General features: G+C 61.2%; 1 protein-coding gene across 1 annotated transcript; it reads left to right on the top strand.

Annotated features, from left to right (window-relative positions):
* Nucleotides 1-667: 667 nt before the first annotated feature.
* LTBP3 (latent transforming growth factor beta binding protein 3) lies at nt 668-18,173 on the top strand (the record flags this gene model as incomplete). Its single annotated transcript, XM_080715975.1, has 27 exons — nt 668-995; nt 4,169-4,498; nt 4,630-4,832; nt 5,348-5,453; nt 5,605-5,697; nt 5,855-5,977; nt 6,562-6,720; nt 6,810-6,995; nt 7,334-7,350; nt 7,425-7,497; nt 7,640-7,738; nt 10,147-10,272; nt 10,349-10,480; nt 10,585-10,713; nt 10,909-11,031; nt 11,140-11,262; nt 12,828-12,950; nt 13,128-13,247; nt 15,230-15,358; nt 15,634-15,801; nt 15,943-16,026; nt 16,802-16,930; nt 17,013-17,150; nt 17,343-17,504; nt 17,578-17,658; nt 17,743-17,874; nt 17,953-18,173. 27 exons carry the CDS (start codon nt 668-670, stop codon nt 18,102-18,104), a joined length of 3,768 nt encoding a protein of 1,255 aa, XP_080572101.1. The 3' UTR covers nt 18,105-18,173.
* Nucleotides 18,174-18,440: the final 267 nt, after the last annotated feature.

Raw genomic sequence — 18,440 nt, 5'->3', positions numbered from 1 at the left:
GAAGCCGGCCGGGGTCCCGGCTCCCCCCGGCCTGCGACCGCTCGTGAGCCCCCGCTCGGGCCCATCTTGCTGCCAGCCTCAGTTTCCCGCTTTGACAGGCGCGGCGCGGAGGTCCCCGCCCCGCCCGGAGGAATCCGGCGGGGCTGCGGGGTCCCAGGTGAGCGCGGCCCCGGCGGGGGCGGCCGTCTGGGCCGGAGCGCCCCCCACCCGGCCTCTGCCCCCGGTCCGCACACCCTCGCTCCTCCGGGCGGCGGCGACGACGCTTAAAACAGAAAAAAAAAAAAAAAAAAAAAAAAAAAAAAAGCCTCCCTGGCCCGGGGCCAGGCCCCAGCCCCCTCGCCGCCGCCGCGCTCCAGCCAGGGAAAACAACTGCTCGCGGCTCCGGCGCCCTGCGCGCTCCCTGCTCCCCGCGGCCGCGGCAGGGGAGCCGGCCGGGGGGGCGCGGGCCGGCCCCGCTCGCCTCGCTCCTCCTCTCCGCCTCCACTTGCCCGGCCTCTCGCGCCGGCCTCGCTCGGGGCCTGGCTGGGCTCTCCCGGGCCGGGCAGCTCCTGGGCGCCCCGCGGTGCAGCCTCCACCTCCCGGCCTCGCCCCGGGCCCGCCCGCGCCCCCTGCACCCCGGCGCCGGCTGCCGGCCCCCCGGGCCCCGAGCCCCGCCCGGGCGCCCCCGATGCCCGGGCCCCGAGGGGCGGCCGGCGGCCTGGCCCCGGCGATGCGCGCGGCGGGGCTGCTGGCGCCGCCGCTGCTGCTGCTGCTGCTGCTGCTGCCGCCCGGGCCGGGCGGCGGGGCCGAGGGGGGGCCGGCGGGCGAGCGGGGCGCCGGCGGGGGCGGGGCGCTGGCCCGCGAGCGCTTCAAGGTGGTCTTCGCGCCGGTGATCTGCAAGCGGACCTGTCTCAAGGGCCAGTGTCGGGACAGCTGCCAACAGGGCTCCAACATGACGCTCATCGGAGAGAACGGCCACAGCACCGACACGCTCACGGGCTCCGGCTTCCGCGTGGGTGAGGGCCGGGGGCTCGGGCCGGGGGCTCGGGCCGGGCGGGAAGGCCGGGGCAGACCAAGGGGGGCTAATGGCGGAGCCCGGGGCACCAGAGATGGGGAGCCGCGGTGCAGAGCGCGGCGCTCCGGGGGCGCGGGGCCGTCAGGGAGCTTGGGAAGCGGCGCCCTTGGAGGCCAGAGTTGGGGAGCTGCAGGAAGGCCGGGGCTGGAAGCTCTGGGTTAGGGCTGGGGCCTGGTTGCCCCAAGTTTCCTGGAAGGTGCTGGGTTCCGAGAGGAGGCACATGGGTTTTTCAGGGATGTGAGCAGGCGCAGGAAGTCTCAAAGAAGGGGTAAATATTTCCCCGTCTTTAAAAAATGTCTAGGCCCTGCCAGGAGCAGACACCTGCATTCTCTGGGAGCAGCAGCTCAGGGCAGGGCAGGGGGCGAGGCAGTTACTGAGGAGTCTGACTGGGAGGACAGGAAATGGAGTGCAGGCCTGGAGGGGACGGCTAGTTTGGGTCCTCAGTCCCTTCTTTTCCTAAGCCTCCCCGTTAGCGCCCTATTTCGCTGCCCCAAAGGCCCTCAAAGCCTCACCCTCCCCAAGCCCTCAGGACCTCCTGGGGCATCTCTCTTCACAGGGCCAGGCCTGGGGCTGGGCCTCCTCCCCAGGGCCCATGGGCCAGGCTGGGGGAGGTGTCCCAGTAGTAATTACCCTCCTGGACAGGGTAATTAGGCCGAGCCCAGAATGGCACCAGCAAAACAGCCCCTCTCACTGGGTCCTGTGTTCACACCCCACTCCAGGCCTAGGGAACCTACTCATGTGGTTCACAGTTCCCACGAGATGGGGGTGCCCTGCATGCGTGTGTGTGCATGCGTGCACACGCCCATGGTCCCTGTGTCTGGGGGCACACAGCTTTGGAGTGGCACGCTGTGATTAGCCTGCTGTCTCCGGTGTGTCTGTAGTCGCGGCAGGGTGTATTTGGGAGCGCCTGTGTAGGAAGCCTGTGTTGGTGTCCGAGGGCATCTGATGACTGTGCGTGCGAGTCTGGCCTCGCAGACCCCCCGGCCATCCTGTGCAGGCTGCTGTCTCCAGCCTGCTGCCCACATCCCCTGGGCTCCGTGCCCAGGCCACAGTGGGCGGGTGTCACTGGGAGGTCACCCCACCACTGTGGGTGACTCACCGGGAGGCAGGAAGGAGAGAATCCTGCCTCCCCCTGCCCAGGACACACCTCTCCTGCCCTCCGAGGCCTGGCCCCAAGAGGCCGTGCAGGATGGGCTGGGCTGCTCTTAGCCCAGCCCTGGTGGCCAGGGGTGGGGCAGTCCCTATGAAGCCCTTCAGGTGTCCAGGAGAGGGCCCGGGGTTGGTAGGGACTGAGGGTCCCAGGCTGGAAGGAGGTGTCGGGGTGACAGGCACAGAGAGGTCTCAGCTCTTACTCAGCCGCACCCTGCACCTCCTCTGGAACCCAGAGCGGGGCCCACCAGGCCCTGCCCTCCAAAGTACCCTTTATTGGGAAGGAGACAGACATGCCCATCACCAAGCAAGTACCAGGCCAGTCTGGGCAGAGGGTGGTGACTCCCTTCCTGGGGAGAAGCTGAACCCCGAAGGATCAGATATGGGGATATAGAGATGGGGGCAGGGCTTCCATGTGATGTGGAAGGCAAGGCGGGAATTAAGCCATGAGAAGGCTGGCACGTTGGCAGGAGGGAGGTGGAAAGAGCAGAGGTGGATACTCCAGAGTGAGCGGTGAGCAGAGGAGCCAGAGGCGCAAGAGCCAGCTCTGCCTGAGGATGCTGGGATTTGGGGCCAGTGGAGGGAGGCAGGAAGCCAGTGAAGGTCTGGGCAGCCGGGCCAGAGACAGGGAGGGGCAGAGGCAGGGGAGGCGAGACAGTCCTGCAAGGAATGTTAGGGAGGCTCTACGAAGCCAGGCATGCCGGCACATACTTGTAATCCCAGTACTTGGGGAGGCTTAGACAGAAGGATAGGAGGTGTGAGGCCAGCCTCAGCAATTTAGCAAGATTATGTTTCAAGGTTTTCTTTTAAGCTAGGAGTATAGCTCAGGGGTTCAATCCTCAGTAAAAAGACACATGCATACCCCAAAATCGGAGGCTGTAAGGGGGGTGGGCAGTTGCTGGAGAGGCTCCATTATGTATGGCTGGGCCAGCAGGGATTCTGAATGGCGAGCCCAGGTAGAGAGAGAGGTGCTGATTTCTGGCAGCGTCCGAGAGGAGATGGTCAGGAAAGGTTCTGAAGAGGTTGGGGGCTGTGGGTGTACCAGAAATGGCAGTGGTGAGGTATGGGCCCAGGATGGAAGGGCAGAGAGAGGGAGAGAGAGGTGGGCCTGGGGGAGTCAGGCATGGTGGTGCATGCTTGTAATCCCAGTACTTGGGAGTCTGAGACAGGAGGATCACAGTTTCGTGGACAGCTTTAGTAAGGTCCTCCACAACTTAATGAGACCCTGTTTCAAAATTAAAAAAAAAAAAAAAAAAGCCAGGCGTGGTGGCGGATGCTTGTAATTCCAGAATTTGGGAGGCTGAGACAGGAGGATCAGGGTTCGCGGACAGCCTCAGCTACTTAGTGCAGCCCTTTGCAACTCAGTGAGACCCTGTTTCAAAATAAAGAATAAAAAATAGGGCTAGGGTGACACTCAGAGGTAGAATGCCCCAGTACCACAAAAGAAGGAAAGAAAGAGAGAAAGGGCTGAGGGTGTAGCTCAGGGGTAGAATGTCCAGTAACACACACACACACACACACACACACACACACACACACACACACAAGAATATGGGGAGAGGGAGAGTGCGAGAGAGGAGGAGGCAGCCGTGGCAGGGACAGATGTTATTACCAGGGAAGCTGGAGGGGAAGCCGACGGCAGGGTGCTCCTGCGGTCATCTTTGTGCCGGTGTCCTGCACTGGGCTAAGCACTTGTCCAGTCGTCAGCTCACTGCTGGGCAGCCTCCCGGGTGATGAGGGCACCGAGGCTCAGGCAGGGGGAGTTGCTCAGGGTCACACATCTGGCCTGTAACAAAGCCTGGGGTTAAGCTGGAAACCTGACTCCTGAAGCGGTCCTGGTGTGGAGTGTTGGGGTCTAGAGATGGCGGCTTCCCTGTGAGGCGTCTTACCAAAACCACCGGTGGGAGGGAAGGAAGGTGGGGGGGCGGGGGTCTGCCGGCCCTGACCCGCACCCCCACCCCCCAGTGGTGTGCCCTCTGCCCTGCATGAACGGCGGCCAGTGCTCCTCCCGGAACCAGTGCCTGTGTCCCCCGGACTTCACCGGGCGCTTCTGCCAGGTGCCTGCTGGAGGAGCTGGCGGGAGCACCGGCGGCTCAGGTCCCGGGCCGGGCCGGGCCGGGGCCCTGTCCACGGGCGCGCTGCCACCCCTGGCTCCGGAGGGCGAGTCTGTGGCCAGCAAGCATGCCATCTACGCGGTGCAGGTGATCGCTGATCCTCCCAGCCCGGGGGAGGGGCCGCCTGCCCAGCACGCGGCCTTCCTGGTGCCCCTGGGCCCGGGACAGATCTCAGCTGAAGGTACCAGGGATGGACAAACCCGGGGTGGGGGTGGGGGCGGTGGATGGACCTCGGCCGGGCGGTCCCTGGAGGAGCTCCCCCCCATGACCCTGGTGCAGGGTAGACCTGAGGCCACCGCGCCCCGCCCCCAGTGCAGGCCCCGCCCCCCGTGGTGAACGTGCGCGTCCACCATCCGCCTGAGGCTTCGGTCCAGGTGCACCGCATCGAGGGGTCCAACGCAGAGGGCCCAGCAGCGACCCAGCACCTGCTGCCGCACCCCAAGCCCCCACACCCGCGGCCACCCACCCAGAAGCCCCTGGGCCGCTGCTTTCAGGACACGCTGCCCAAGCAGCCAGTGAGTGCATCCACGGTTCCAATGAGACTGGCCTTCTGGTCCCTGGGGGTGGACTGAGTTGTGGAGGGCCTCACTAAGTAGCTAAGGCTGTCCGTGAACCATGATCCTCGGGTCTCAGCCTCCCAAATGCTGGGATTACAAGCACGCGCCACCACGCCCGGCTATGAGGTGTATTTTATAATCCCAGTACTTGGGAGGCTGAGACAGGAGGATCATGCAGGTTTCGAAGCCAGCCTCCGCTGGCTTAAGAGACCCTGTTATCAAATAAAAAATCTGGGAGTGTAGCCCGGAGGTAGAAGACCCCTGGGCTCCATCCCCAGTACCACTAAAAAATAGATAAAATAAAATAAAAATTAAAGAGCTGTGGGTATCACTCAAAGGTACAACATTCCTAGCTCAATCCCTAACAACAAAACAAAACTGGGGGTCTGCAGGCTGTAGGGGCAGTGGCCTCAGGAGGGAGGCCAGTGGAGTGGGGTGCTCTGACCCCTTCCCTCTCTGCACCCCCTTTCTAGTGTGGCAGCAACCCCCTGCCTGGCCTCACCAAGCAGGAAGACTGCTGTGGGAGCATCGGCACCGCCTGGGGCCAGAGCAAGTGCCACAAGTGCCCCCAGCTGCAGTGTGAGTGCCTGGGCGCAGTGGGCTGCCCCCAGGGCCTTGCGGGCCATCCTCCTCCCAGGCCTGCCGGAGGAATCTCCAGCCCTCCAACCTGCCCCAGTGCCTTTCTGCAGACCTACAGTGTCCCCCCCACCATGACACCCTCTCTCTGCAGACACAGGGGTGCAGAAGCCAGGGCCGGTGCGTGGGGAGGTGGGTGCCGACTGCCCCCAGGGCTACAAGAGGCTCAACAGCACCCACTGCCAGGGTATGGCCAGTGGGCGATTCTGTGGGCTGGGGAGCGGGGCAGGCCTTGGCCACCGGGGGTGGTTCCAAAGCGAGGGAGGAGGCAGGGCTGGGGTGCGCCGGGGGTCCTTGGAACCAATGGTCCCACACTAAAGGTACCAAATTTCTGCTTACCGCAGACATCAACGAGTGTGCCATGCCAGGCACGTGTCGCCACGGTGACTGCCTCAACAACCCCGGCTCCTATCGCTGTGTCTGCCCCCCTGGCCACAGCTTGGGCCCTTCGAGAACACAGTGCATTGGTGAGAGTGGGGGGTCAGGCATGGGTGGGAGGGGGAGAGCTCCAAGCAGCCAGAGTCAGGTCACCAGAGAGCAGAGGGACACGGCCCGGAGCAGACAGGATCAGGGATCAGTGGGGTCAGGGGTCACATGAGGCCTGAGGTTAGAGGTCATATGGTGTCCAGGTGCCTATGAGGCAGGGTCCCACAGACCAGGGGCTTGATGGGGAGGAGGAGAGAAGTCCAGGATCAGCTAAAATCAGGGGTCAGTGGGGTTGATGGTCTCCTAGGTTTCAGGAGTCACATGGGGAGGTTTTTCAAGCAGACAATTCTACTTCCTAGATGGGTCAGCTTCCAAGTGTGTGTGTGTGTGTGTGTGTGTGTGTGTGTGTGTGTGTGTGGTACTAGGAATGGAACCCAAGGGCATTCTACCTCTGAGCTATACCCCCAGACCCTATTTTATTCTTTAAAAAAAAAAAAACAGGGGTCAAGGGCCTTATGGGGGTCAAGGGTTATCTGGGCTAATGAAGCAGGGTCTTCACCAGCTGGTCAGGGGATGCAAGCAGTGGCCAGGCCCAGGCGCCCACGCCCCCCACTCCCCCCTGCAGCGGACAAGCCAGAGGAGAAGAGCCTGTGTTTCCGCCTGGTGAGCCCTGAGCACCAGTGCCAGCACCCCCTGACCACGCGCCTCACCCGCCAGCTCTGCTGCTGCAGCGTGGGCAAGGCCTGGGGAGCTCGGTGTCAGCGCTGCCCGGCAGATGGCACGGGTAAGCAGGGGCGGCAGGGCGGGAGGGGCGGGGCCGGTGGCCGGTCCAAGCCTCACTCACCCCTCCTGTGTCTGCTCCCGCCACCACAGCTGCCTTCAAGGAGATCTGCCCAGCTGGGAAGGGGTACCACATCCTCACCTCCCACCAGACGCTCACCATTCAGGGCGAAAGTGACTTTTCCCTTTTCCTGCACCCTGACGGGCCACCCAAGCCCCAGCAGCTCCCTGAGAGCCCCAGCAGGGCGCCGCCAGCTGAAGACACAGAGGAAGAGAGAGGTCCTGCTTACCCCCTTGGCCCCTAGATACAGCCTCGCAGAGGAACCCCCAACTCCTAAATCCTTATCCAACCGCTGGCCCCCAGACCTGACCCAGAAACTCGACCCCGGGATAGGACCTCCTAAGCTGTCATCTGTAGCCAAGGACCTTGTTTAACCACTGCCCCCCAGATCTGGTCCCTGAACTAAGCCAACACTCCCTAGACCCTTGACCCAGAGACAAGGCTGCTGAACTCAGAGATCCTAACCACACTGCCCGCAGGGCTCAGCTGCTGACCCCAGATCAGGTCAGACTCTCCTTTGCCAGCACTTACTATCCCCATCTGTTTTCCCTTTTAGGGGTGACCACGGACCCAGTGAGTATGCCATCCAGGTGGGAGGGGCAGGGGAGGTGGGGTTCAGGGAGGGCTCATGCAGTTGTCACCCCCAGCCAGTGAGCGAGGAGCGGCTGGTGTCCCAGAGCCAAGCCCCGGTCACCACGTCGCCTGCGCGGCCCTACCCGGGTAAGCTGGGCCCTGCAGGGAGACATCCTCAGGGCCCAAGTCGGGGTGGGGGTGGAGGGACTCAGGACTGAGGGGGCACTGAAGCTGGGGTGTGACCTGTGGGCGGACTCAGTCGCCCACGACCCTGTGCTGCTGTCTGCAGAGCTGATATCTCGGCCCTCGCCACCGACCATGCGCTGGTTCCAGCCGGACCTGGCCCCGTCCCGCAGCGCGGTGGAGATCGCCCCGACTCACGGCACAGGTAAGGCCCGCCCAGCAAGGCGGCACCGGGGACAGGCCACGCCCCGGCTTCAGGTTGTTGTTTATTTTTTTTTCTCCTCCTCTCCACCCTTGAAACATTCCCCAGAGCTAACAGGCTAACACTTGCCCCGGGCTGGGTGTTGAGGAAGTCCCGGGGAGCAGCAGGGGCCCCGCCCTGCCCTCCAGAGACCCAGGCAGCAAGGTGGTGGTCGGCCCAGCTTCGGGGCTTTCGACATCTACGTACTGAGCACCTACCTTACTAGGCACTGATGAGGTTCTGGAGATTTGGCAGTTAATAAAAAAATGAAAACTTAGCCGGGCGTGGTGGCGCACGCTTGTAATCCCTGCGCTTGGGAGGCTGAGACAGGAGGATCGCACAGGTTCGAAGCCAGCCTCAGCTATTTAGTGAGGCTCTCAGCAACTTAGTGAGACCCTGTTTCCAAATAAAATATAAAAAATAGGTCTGGGAGTATAGCCTGGAGGTAGATAGCCTCTGGGTTCCACCCCCCAGTACCACAAAAAAAAAAAAAAAAAAAAGAAAACTTCCTGTCCTAGCCGGGCGTGGTGGTCCGTGCTTGTAATCTCAGTATTTGGGAGGCTGAGACAGAAGTATCACAGGTTTGCCGCCCTCTGCAACTTAGTGACGCCCTGTTTCAAAATATAGAATAAAAAATAGGGATAGGAGTGTAGATTGGAGGTAGAATGTGCCAGACAGCTTCGGAGGTAGAAGCTGAGACAGGAGAATCACAGGTTTGATGCTAGCCTGTTTCAAAACAAAAAGAGAAAAGAAAAGAGGGGTGGGGTGTAGCTCAGAGGTAGAATTCACCCTCCAGAATCACAAAAATCAATCCCAGCTCAGTAAGTCTCTTATTGCTGCCCTACATATTAGCACAACCCCCAGACTTCCTTCTTTCCTTCCCTATTTACTTTTCATAGCATTTATAAATGTACTAGATTTTTATCGATTTGTGTGTGTGTGTGTGTCTGTCTGCAAGGACAGGATTTTTTTTTTCCCCTGGTACTGAGGATTGAACCGGGTCTCACTGAGTTGCAGAGGGCCTCACTAAGTAGCTGAGGCTGTCCATGAACCACGATCCTCCAGTCTCAGCCTCCCGAATGCTGGGATTACAAGCGTGGGCCACCACACCCAGCTAGCAAGACTCTTAGTAACTTAGTGAGACCCTGTTTCAAAATAAAGAATAAAAAAAATGGGCTGGGGGTATAGCTGGTAAATAGAATGTCCCTGGGTTCCATCCCCAGTACCACAAATAAATAAATAAGGGCTAGGGGTGTAGTTTGGAGGTAGAATTGAACCCAGGGGGCTGGGTTCAATCCCCAGTACGAATAAATTAATAAACAAACAAAAGAGGCTTGACACCAGAGGCTGTGAGACATGTCTAAAAGGATTTAGGCATGATAGGAATTGCTAGCTCTGACTGAGAAAGCCCTGTGTGCCAGGCAGTGTCTAAAGAGTTTACATATCAACTCTCACTGAACCTTCTCATCCTCTGTGGAGTGAGTTAGCTTGCCTCATTTTCCAGCTAAGAAAACTGTGGGTCAGAGAGGCTCAGTCTCGTGCCCCAGATCACACAGCTGGGCCAGATGCAAGCCGGTGGGCATGTGGGCTTCCTGGCTGCCTGCAGTAGTGACTGAAACCCACTCCCAGGAAAAGGCTCCTGCCTGCCTCCAGAGGGGGCGGTAGCCCATCACTCTGGAATGGGGGTCCTAGGTCCCTGGGGCAAGAGGGTTTGGAATCACTGGCTGAGGCTGCTTTATTTATTTATTTATTTATTTATTTATTTATTTATTTTCCAATACTGGGGATGGAACCCAGGGGCATTCTGCCTCCGAGTGACACCTCCAGCCCTATTTTTTATTCTTTATTTTTGAAACAGGGTCTCACTGATCTGCAAAGGACCTAAGTAGTAGCTGAGGCTGTCTGTGAACCCAGATCCTCCTGTCTCAGCCTCCCAAATGCTGGGATAACAAGCGTGGGCCACCACGCCTGGCTAGGCTGCAGGGTTTAAGGTATTGAGGTGACTAGGGAGGATGGGATTTCAGAACCCTTGGGAAAGGGCATTGAGATGACCGGGCCCCTGGGCATGGTTTGGTGTGAGGTGGCCGGGGGGTCGGGCTCTCGGAGTGGGAGTGGAAGTGTCAAGGCTTCCGGTGTGGAGATGATGGGATGGCAGGGACGTAGGATCCTGGTGTGGGATTACTGGGATCATAACATCCAGGCTATCAGGGTGGAGTGTGGGAAGCCCTAGGATCTGCAGTATGGGTATGCAGGAACCTGAAGGCCCCTGTGACCTGGCTCAGGTGTGGGGGCCGTGGGTCTGGGGTGTCAGCGGCGGCACGGGTAGAAGGCCCCTTGCTTGGCTCCCTGACCCGACCCGCCGCTTCCCGCAGAGACGGACGAGTGCCGGCTGAACCAGAACATCTGCGGCCACGGAGAGTGCGTCCCGGGGCCCTCGGACTACTCCTGCCATTGCAACCCCGGCTACCGGTCCCACCCGCAGCACCGCTACTGCGTGGGTGAGCGCGGCGGGGACACGGGGTGGGGCCGCCGGGCTCACGCTCCCTTTGACGTCTCGGCCGCGGGTCCTTCCAGACGTGAACGAGTGCGAGGCGGAGCCGTGCGGCCCCGGGAGGGGCATCTGCATGAACACCGGCGGCTCCTACAACTGCCACTGCAACCGCGGGTACCGCCTGCACGTGGGCGCCGGGGGGCGCTCGTGCGTCGGTGAGGCTCCGCCGGGCCCCGCGGCGTGGGGGGCGGGCGGGCCTCCCTCCCCGCCCCGGCGTCACCCCTCCCCCCTCCCCCTCGGCGCCCCTTCTCCGGCTCAGACCTGAACGAGTGCGCCAAGCCCCACCTGTGCGGCGACGGCGGCTTCTGCCTCAACTTCCCCGGTCACTACAAGTGCAACTGCTACCCCGGCTACCGGCTCAAAGCCTCCCGGCCGCCCGTGTGCGAAGGTGGGGGCGCGGCGCTCCCTCGACTTGGGGTGGGGGCGGGAGGTCCCACTCGTCTCCGCCCAGCTCGGAGGCGCTCGGTGGGGGCCCGGGACCCTGTGCGTCCTGTTGATGGTGACACAGGGAGGACTCTGAGCACAGGGCAGCCACGTTGTCCCCAGACGGGTCCTCCTCCTCCTCCTCCTCCCTCCTGTGCAGACATTGACGAGTGCCGGGACCCCAGCTCCTGCCCAGATGGCAAATGCGAGAACAAACCCGGGAGCTTCAAGTGCATCGCCTGTCAGCCCGGCTACCGCAGCCAGGGGGGCGGGGCCTGCCGCGGTGAGGGCGGGGCGCTCCGGCGCGGAGTGGGCGGGGCCTGAGGTGGGCGGGGCTCGGGCGCGCCTCGGGGTTCCGGGCCGCGGCTGAGGCGTCCTCTCTCCGCCGCAGACGTCAACGAGTGCTCGGAGGGCAGCCCCTGCTCGCCCGGCTGGTGCGAGAACCTCCCGGGCTCCTTCCGCTGCACTTGCGCCCAGGGCTACGCGCCCGCGCCGGACGGCCGCAGCTGCGCGGGTGAGCTCCAGCCCCGGCCCCCGGGTGCCACCCGCCAGCCTTGTGGCGCTGGCCGGGGAGTGGGTCGTCCCGTCAGCGAAACGAGTGGGTGAGAGGTGACTAACGCACCCCCCGGCTCACTGATCCGGTCGCTCATTTTCTCAGCGAAGGGGCTGCAGTTTCTATATAAGAAGGGTCTTGGGAGGTGGAGCTTGAATCTGCCTTTGCAAAGCAGGTTACTTAAATTTGAAGGGAAAAAGAGCTGGGCACGATGGCGCACGCCTGTGATCCCAGTACTTGGGGGGGGGGGGCTGACACCGGAGGATCACGGGTTAAAGGCCAGTCTGGGAAATTTTAGCGAACCCTCACACTTTAGGGACCATGTTTCAGAATATAAAATAAATAAAAGTCGAGTATAGTGGTAATCCCAGTACTTGGGAGGCTGAGACAGAAGGATTGATTGGAGGTTCACAGCCAGCCTCAGCTAGTGAGGCCCTCCACAACTTAGTGAAACTCTTTTTATTTCTTTTTCTTCTTTCTTTATTTTTTGTGTGGTACTGGGGATGGAAGCCAGGGGCCTTCTACCTCTGGGCTACACTCCCAGACCTACTTTATATTTTTATTTGGAAACAGGGTCTTACTCAGTTTTTGAGAGCCTCACTAAATAGCTCGAGCTGGCTTCGAACCGGCGTGATCCTCCTGTCTCAGCCCACCAAGTACTAAGATTACAAGCATGTGCCACCACAGCTGCCTATTGAAACCCTATTTCACAATAAAGAATAAAAAATAGGGCTGGCGGTAAAGTCCAAAGGTAGAATGCCCCTGGGTTCAATCACCAGCACAATAAAATAAATAAAACAGGGCCAGAGGTATACTTTAGAGGTAGACTGTTCCTGGGTTTGCTCTCCAATACCTAGATAGATGATAGATAGATGGTGTTAGTCGCTCCCTCATATGGTGATATTTATTCTGCACTAAGAGGTCAGCTGAGGCCTAGGATTCCGAGAACTGGGAGCAGACTGGAGCACAGGGTGGGGTCCGAGATGCTCCTTGGAAACAGCAGCAGGACCGGGAGGAAGGGGACTGAGTTTGGTCTTAAAGGACCAAGAGGAAATGAGCTGAGCAGAGAAGGCTGACAGGGCACAGCACCGACCGAGGTGGACGGAGCTGGAGCAGTGGCCTCAGGGTGGCCAGGAGAGGGCGTGGCATTAGGGAAACATTAGCTCCACTGGCCGGGTGGGCTGGCGTCATGGTGAAGGGCGAGGGAGTGAGGGCTTCTCCGGTGTGGGTTTGGTGAGTCAGTAGGAAGGCCTCCACGTTGGTAAAGGCTCCCCAGGGCTGGGCACTTGGGAGGAAAGATGCTGAGCTCCATTTTGGACGAGGTGAGGGGTCGTCCCCGTGGGCTCAGCCCATGGGGAGGCGGCCGGCAGCCTGTGCAGTATCATCTGAAAAGCTGGGGAAGCCCAGAGCGGCCTGGGGAGAGAGCCCAGCCCTGGCCCGAGCGGGGTGGCCCCGCCCATGAGGCAGAGTGTGGCCGAAGCCGCAGACCACCTGCAGCCTGGCCTTCTGACCCCTGTGCCTTACAGATGTTGACGAGTGTGAAGCTGGGGACATGTGCAACGGCGGCATCTGCACCAACACGCCAGGGTCTTTCCAGTGTCAGTGCCTCTCCGGCTACCATCTGTCGAGGGACCGCAGCCACTGCGAGGGTGAGGGGTCCTAGAGCGGGGCGCTGGCCTGTCCTCCCTATCCCAGGACCCCTGCTGCCCAGGTCTAGTCCCCATCCAGATCCCAGATGTGGTGCGGGCTGCGGGCGTGTGGGGACAACTCCGGGCTGTGTCTACGGGACTGGGCCCTGAGAGTCTTTGCCCCCTCGTACCCTGCAGACATCGATGAATGTGACTTCCCTGCGGCCTGCATTGGGGGCGACTGCGTCAACACCAATGGCTCCTACCGATGTCTCTGCCCCCAGGGGCATCGGCTGGTGGGCGGCAGGAAGTGTCAAGGTACGGGGGACTGGCCAAGGGCTCCTGAGGGGAGTGGCAGGCCCAGTGATCCCCTAGACACGCTGGCCTGTCTTTCCGTCTGTCCATCTTACACTCGTCCTTCCACTCTCATCAGAATAACAAAGATAACGATAATAACGACAGTATTGTTGTGGTGCTTCCTGAGCACCTAGTACTCACCAGGTTCTGTGACCGGCCCTCCCCCTGGGGTGGGGGTGGTGTACATATCAGTAATGGCATCCCAGGGCTCAGTGTGCAGGGTGTCAAGGAGGTTCTGGACTAGTGATTAATGGGGGAGGTGACTGTTGAACTGGGTCTTGAAGCACGACATGGGTTCCCTGGGCAGGGAAAGGTACCGAATGGTATTCTACCCCTGGAAGGCTGGCAGTTGTGTTTTTACTTTTTAATTTCTTTTTATTTATTGTACTGGGATTGGACCCAGGGGCCTACTACCTCAGAGATACACACTCAGCCCTATTTTATTTTTTGGTTTTGAAATAGCCTCGCTAAGTTGCTGAGAATCTTGGTGTGTTGCTGAGGTGGTCCTCAAACCTGATACTCCTGTCTCAGTCTCCCTAGTCCTGAGATTACAGGCACGTGCCACCATACCCAGCTCTCATTTATTTATTTATTTTTTTCTTTGCCATACTGAGGATTAAACCCAAGGGCATTCTACCTCCGAGCTACATCCCCACCAAAGCCCTATTTTTTTTAATTTTTTTTTTTAGTGGTACTAGGGGTGGAACCCAGAGGCTTTCTACCTCCGGTCTATACTCCTAGACCTATTTTATATTTTTATTTGGAAACAGGGTCTCCCTAAGTTGCTGAGAGCCTCACTAAGTAGCTGAGGTTGGCTTCAAACCTGCGCCATCCTCCTGTCTCAGCCTCCCAAGCGCGGGGATTACAAGCGTGCACCACCACGCCCAGCTCCACAGCCCTATTTTTTATTCTTTATTTTATTTTATTTTTTATTTTTTGGTGGTACTGGGGGTGGAACCCAGAGGCTTTCTACCTCCTGGCTATACTCCCAGACCTTTTTTATATTTTATTTGGAAACAGGGTCTCACTAAGTTGCTGAGAGCCTCACTAAGTAGCTGAGGCTGGCTTCAAACCCGTGCGATCCTCCTGTCTCAGCCTCCTAAGCGCGGGGATTACAAGCCTGCGCCACCACGCCCGGCTCTTATTCTTTATTTTGAAACAGGATCTCACTAAGTTGCAGAGGGCCTCACTAGTAGCAGAGGTTGGCCCAGAACCTACAGTCCTCCTCTTTCACCCTTTCAAATATTGGGATTACAAGTGTGCACCATCACATCCGGCTCTTATTTACTTTAAAACAGGATCTCAGCCGGGCGTGGTGGCGCACGCTTGTAATCCCCGCGCTTGGGAGGCAGAGACAGGAGGATCACACAGGCTCAAAGCCAGCCTCAGCTGGTTTAAGAGACCCTGTTTCCAAATAAAATATAAAATAGGTCTGGGAGTGTAGCCCGGAGGTAGAAGGCCCCTGGGTTCTGTTCCCAGTCCATCAAAAAATAAAAATAAAAATAAAAATAAAACAGGATCTCACTAAATTGCTGAGGGCCTTGCTAAGGTGCTGAGGCTGGCCTTGAACCTGTGATCTTCCTGTCTCAGCCTCCCAAGTGGAAGTGTGTTTTTAGAGGAGAGTGGATAATATGCCCTGAGCATAGGGTTGGAGGGGGCTGAGGCAAAGGGTGCTGTGAGACCAAGCTGAAGGTCCTGCAATGCGGAGCTGAGAGTTCAGACTCCTCAGTTGTCAGTGGAGGCACTGAGGGCTTTAGGAGGGTTGCTGGCAGAGAATGTGCACACACCTACCCACCTGCAGGGCCTCAAGGGACTTCGGTTGTGTGTACTTTGAAGTTAAAGCGGAAATCCCGCTTCTGAACTTGTGTGAGGCCCTTGGGGCACACTCCAGGGAGAGGGCCTGGGTCTCATCAGAGCCACTCTTGCCCTTGTTGCTCCTCCAGACATAGACGAATGCAGCCAGGACCCTGGTCTGTGCCTGCCCCACGGGGCCTGCGAGAACCTGCAGGGCTCCTATGTCTGTGTCTGCGATGAGGGCTTCACACCCACCCAAGACGAGCATGGCTGCGAGGGTGAGCATCACCTCCGACTGGACACCTGGCCCCAGCTGCTCTGGTGTTCAGAGACGTGTCTTGTTCCCGCCCTCCTGAATTTGGGGAACAGAGACATCGCTCTTGCTTGGGAGAGTCTGGTAGGGCCAGACCTCTGAGGGCCCTGATGGTCTTGTGGAGGCTCTAGGGGGGTGGCAGGGAAATGGGGGACAGAGCGATGTGGTTGGTGGGCAGGGTAGACTGAGCAGCCCGGGGAAGGCAGTGTGTCCACGTGACCTCGCGCTGCCTCCCCTCAGAGGTAGAACAGCCCCACCACAAGAAGGAGTGTTACCTTAATTTCGACGACACCGTGTTCTGCGACAGCGTATTGGCCACCAATGTCACCCAGCAGGAGTGCTGCTGTTCGCTGGGGGCCGGATGGGGCGACCACTGCGAAATCTACCCTTGTCCAGTCTACAGCTCAGGTCAGGAGCCGGCCAGGCCCCTTCCCAGAGCAAATTGAATGGGGGCATGGCTCCTCACTGGGTAGGCTCTCACCCTACCGGCAAGCAGGCGCATGCTCAGTCCTGCTTCTTTCCCTCTCGGTGGCCGTGCTCTCCCCGCAGCTGAGTTCCACAGCCTCTGCCCTGACGGAAAGGGCTACACGCAGGACAACAACATTGTCAATTACGGCATCCCAGCCCATCGTGGTAAGTCCTGACAAGGCTCCGCCCCCGGTGTCTAAGATTGGCGGGCAGGTTCCGGCTCGGTCCAGCAGCTGCTGAGTAGGCCCCGCCCCCTGTGCTGCCGGCCCCGCCCCGAGCGCAAAGCCAGATCGCTCTGATTGGCGTGGCGCCCTAACCTTGAGCCCCGCCCACCGCGCTCTCTGCCCCGCCCCCAGGCGCGCGGCCCAATCGCTCTGTTAGGGTGGCGCCCTAACCCTCAGTCCCACCCACTGCGTTCTCTGCCCCGCCCTCGGGCGCGCGGCCCAATCGCTCTCAGTTGGGGTGGCACCCTAATCATAAGCCCCGCCCACTGCGCTCTCTGCCCCGCCCTCGGGCGCGCGGCCCAATCGCTCTGTTAGGGTAGCACCCTAACCCTCAGCCCCACCCACCGCGCTCTTTGCCCCGCCCCGGGCGCGCGACCCAATCGCTCTCAGTTGGGGTGGTGCCGTCAGCCCCGCCCACTGCGCCCTCTGCCCCGCCCCCGGGCGCGTGGCCCAATCGCTCTCAGTTGGGGTGGCGCCCTGTCAGCCCCGCCCACTACGCCCTCTGCCCCGCCCCCGGGCGCGCGGCCCAATCGCTCTCAGTTGGGGTGGCGCCCTAACCATAAGCCCCGCCCACTGCGCTCTCTGCCCCGCCCCCGGGCGCGCGGCCCAATCGCTCTCAGTTGGGGTGGCGCCCTAACGGTGAGCCCGCCCAGCCTGGCGCAGCGCCCGCCGCGGGTAGGCAGGGCGCTGGGTGCCCACGGCTTGTTACCACGCAGACATTGACGAGTGCATGCTGTTCGGGGCGGAGATCTGCAAGGAGGGCAAGTGCGTGAACACACAGCCGGGGTACGAGTGCTACTGCAAGCAGGGCTTCTACTACGACGGGAACCTGCTGGAGTGTGTGGGTGAGCGCAGCTGGCCGCCGGCGGCCGGGGCGGGGGCGGGGGGACGCGAAGCCCCCGCCACCCTCACTCTTCCTCCTCGCAGACGTGGACGAGTGCCTGGATGAGTCCAACTGCCGCAACGGAGTGTGCGAGAACACGCGCGGGGGCTACCGCTGCGCCTGCACGCCCCCGGCCGAGTACAGCCCGGCGGAGCGCCAGTGCCTGAGCCCGGAGGAGATGGGTGAGCCCGGCCGGCGGCCACCCGGCCCCTCGCTGCGCGGAGACCTAGGCCGCGGAGAGCGGAGCGGACTGGGCCGACTCCCGGCCTGCCTCGAATAGCGCCCAGGGCGGCGAGCCCCGCCCGGGAGGGGTGGGTGCGGTCGAGGTGGACGGTCCCGCCCCTGCCCTCCCCGACGCCCGGTCCCCTCCGCAGAGCGCGCCCCGGAGCGACGCGACGTGTGCTGGGGCCAGCGTGGAGAGGATGGCCTGTGCGCGGGGCCCCTGGCCGGACCTGCCCTCACTTTCGAAGACTGCTGCTGCCGCCAGGGCCGCGGCTGGGGCGCCCAGTGCCGCCCGTGCCCGCCGCGCGGCGCTGGTGAGCGGGCGGGCTGGAGGCGGGGCGAGGTGGGGCCGGCCACACAGCTGACCCCGCCCTGCCCCCCCCCCAGGGTCCCAGTGCCCGACGTCGCAGAGTGAGAGCAATTCCTTCTGGGACACTAGCCCCCTGCTGCTGGGGAAGCCCCCACGAGGTGAGTGCGCCCCCGGGGCCAGCAGGGGGTCGCCGCCGTCGGCTGGGGGTCGTGTTGATGTCCGCATTCCCCCTGCTGGCACAGATGAGGACAGCTCGGAGGAGGACTCGGATGAGTGCCGCTGCGTGAACGGTCGGTGCGTGCAGCGACCCGGCGGTGCGGTTTGCGAGTGCCCAGGCGGCTTCCAGCTCGACGCCTCCCGTGCCCGCTGCGTCGGTGAGCAGGGCAGCAGGGACTGAGGGGCGGGGCGGCCCCTGGCTGGGACTAAAGAGCCCACACGTGTACCACCTGCAGACATCGACGAGTGCCGCGAGTTGAACCAGCGCGGGCTGCTGTGCAAGAGCGAGCGCTGCGTGAACACCAGCGGGTCCTTCCGCTGCGTCTGCAAAGCCGGCTTCGCGCGCAGCCGCCCGCACGGCGCCTGCGTGCCCCAGCGCCACCGCTGACGCCGCCTCTGGCTGTCGCCTCTGACTTTGGGACCAGCTCGGTCTCCTCTCGCTCCGCCCCTGGCCGGGACTTGGACCCAGGGACCCTCTGGGGCCCACAGACTTCTCTGCATCCGGAGAGTCCAGGTGCCCACAGTGGCCCTCCCAGTTGATGGGTGCTGGGTCGGCAGGGCAGTCAGCCCTCTTCCCTGAAGACAATTCCTAGATACTGATAAGTCAGATCGTGCCTCTTCAATTTACTCGCAGCTTTCAAAGCAAATTCTTCACACCTGCGGTTGGCAGGGGCCGCACAGGGCAGCGCCAGATCCCAGCCACCTGGGAGAGGCTGGCTGAGCC

Source organism: Muscardinus avellanarius (genome assembly GCF_963383645.1).
Source record: "Muscardinus avellanarius genome assembly, chromosome: 1".
Classification (NCBI taxonomy): domain Eukaryota; kingdom Metazoa; phylum Chordata; class Mammalia; order Rodentia; family Gliridae; genus Muscardinus; species Muscardinus avellanarius.
Note: the sequence above shows the minus strand (reverse complement) of the source record. Positions and strands in the feature narration are given on the sequence as shown.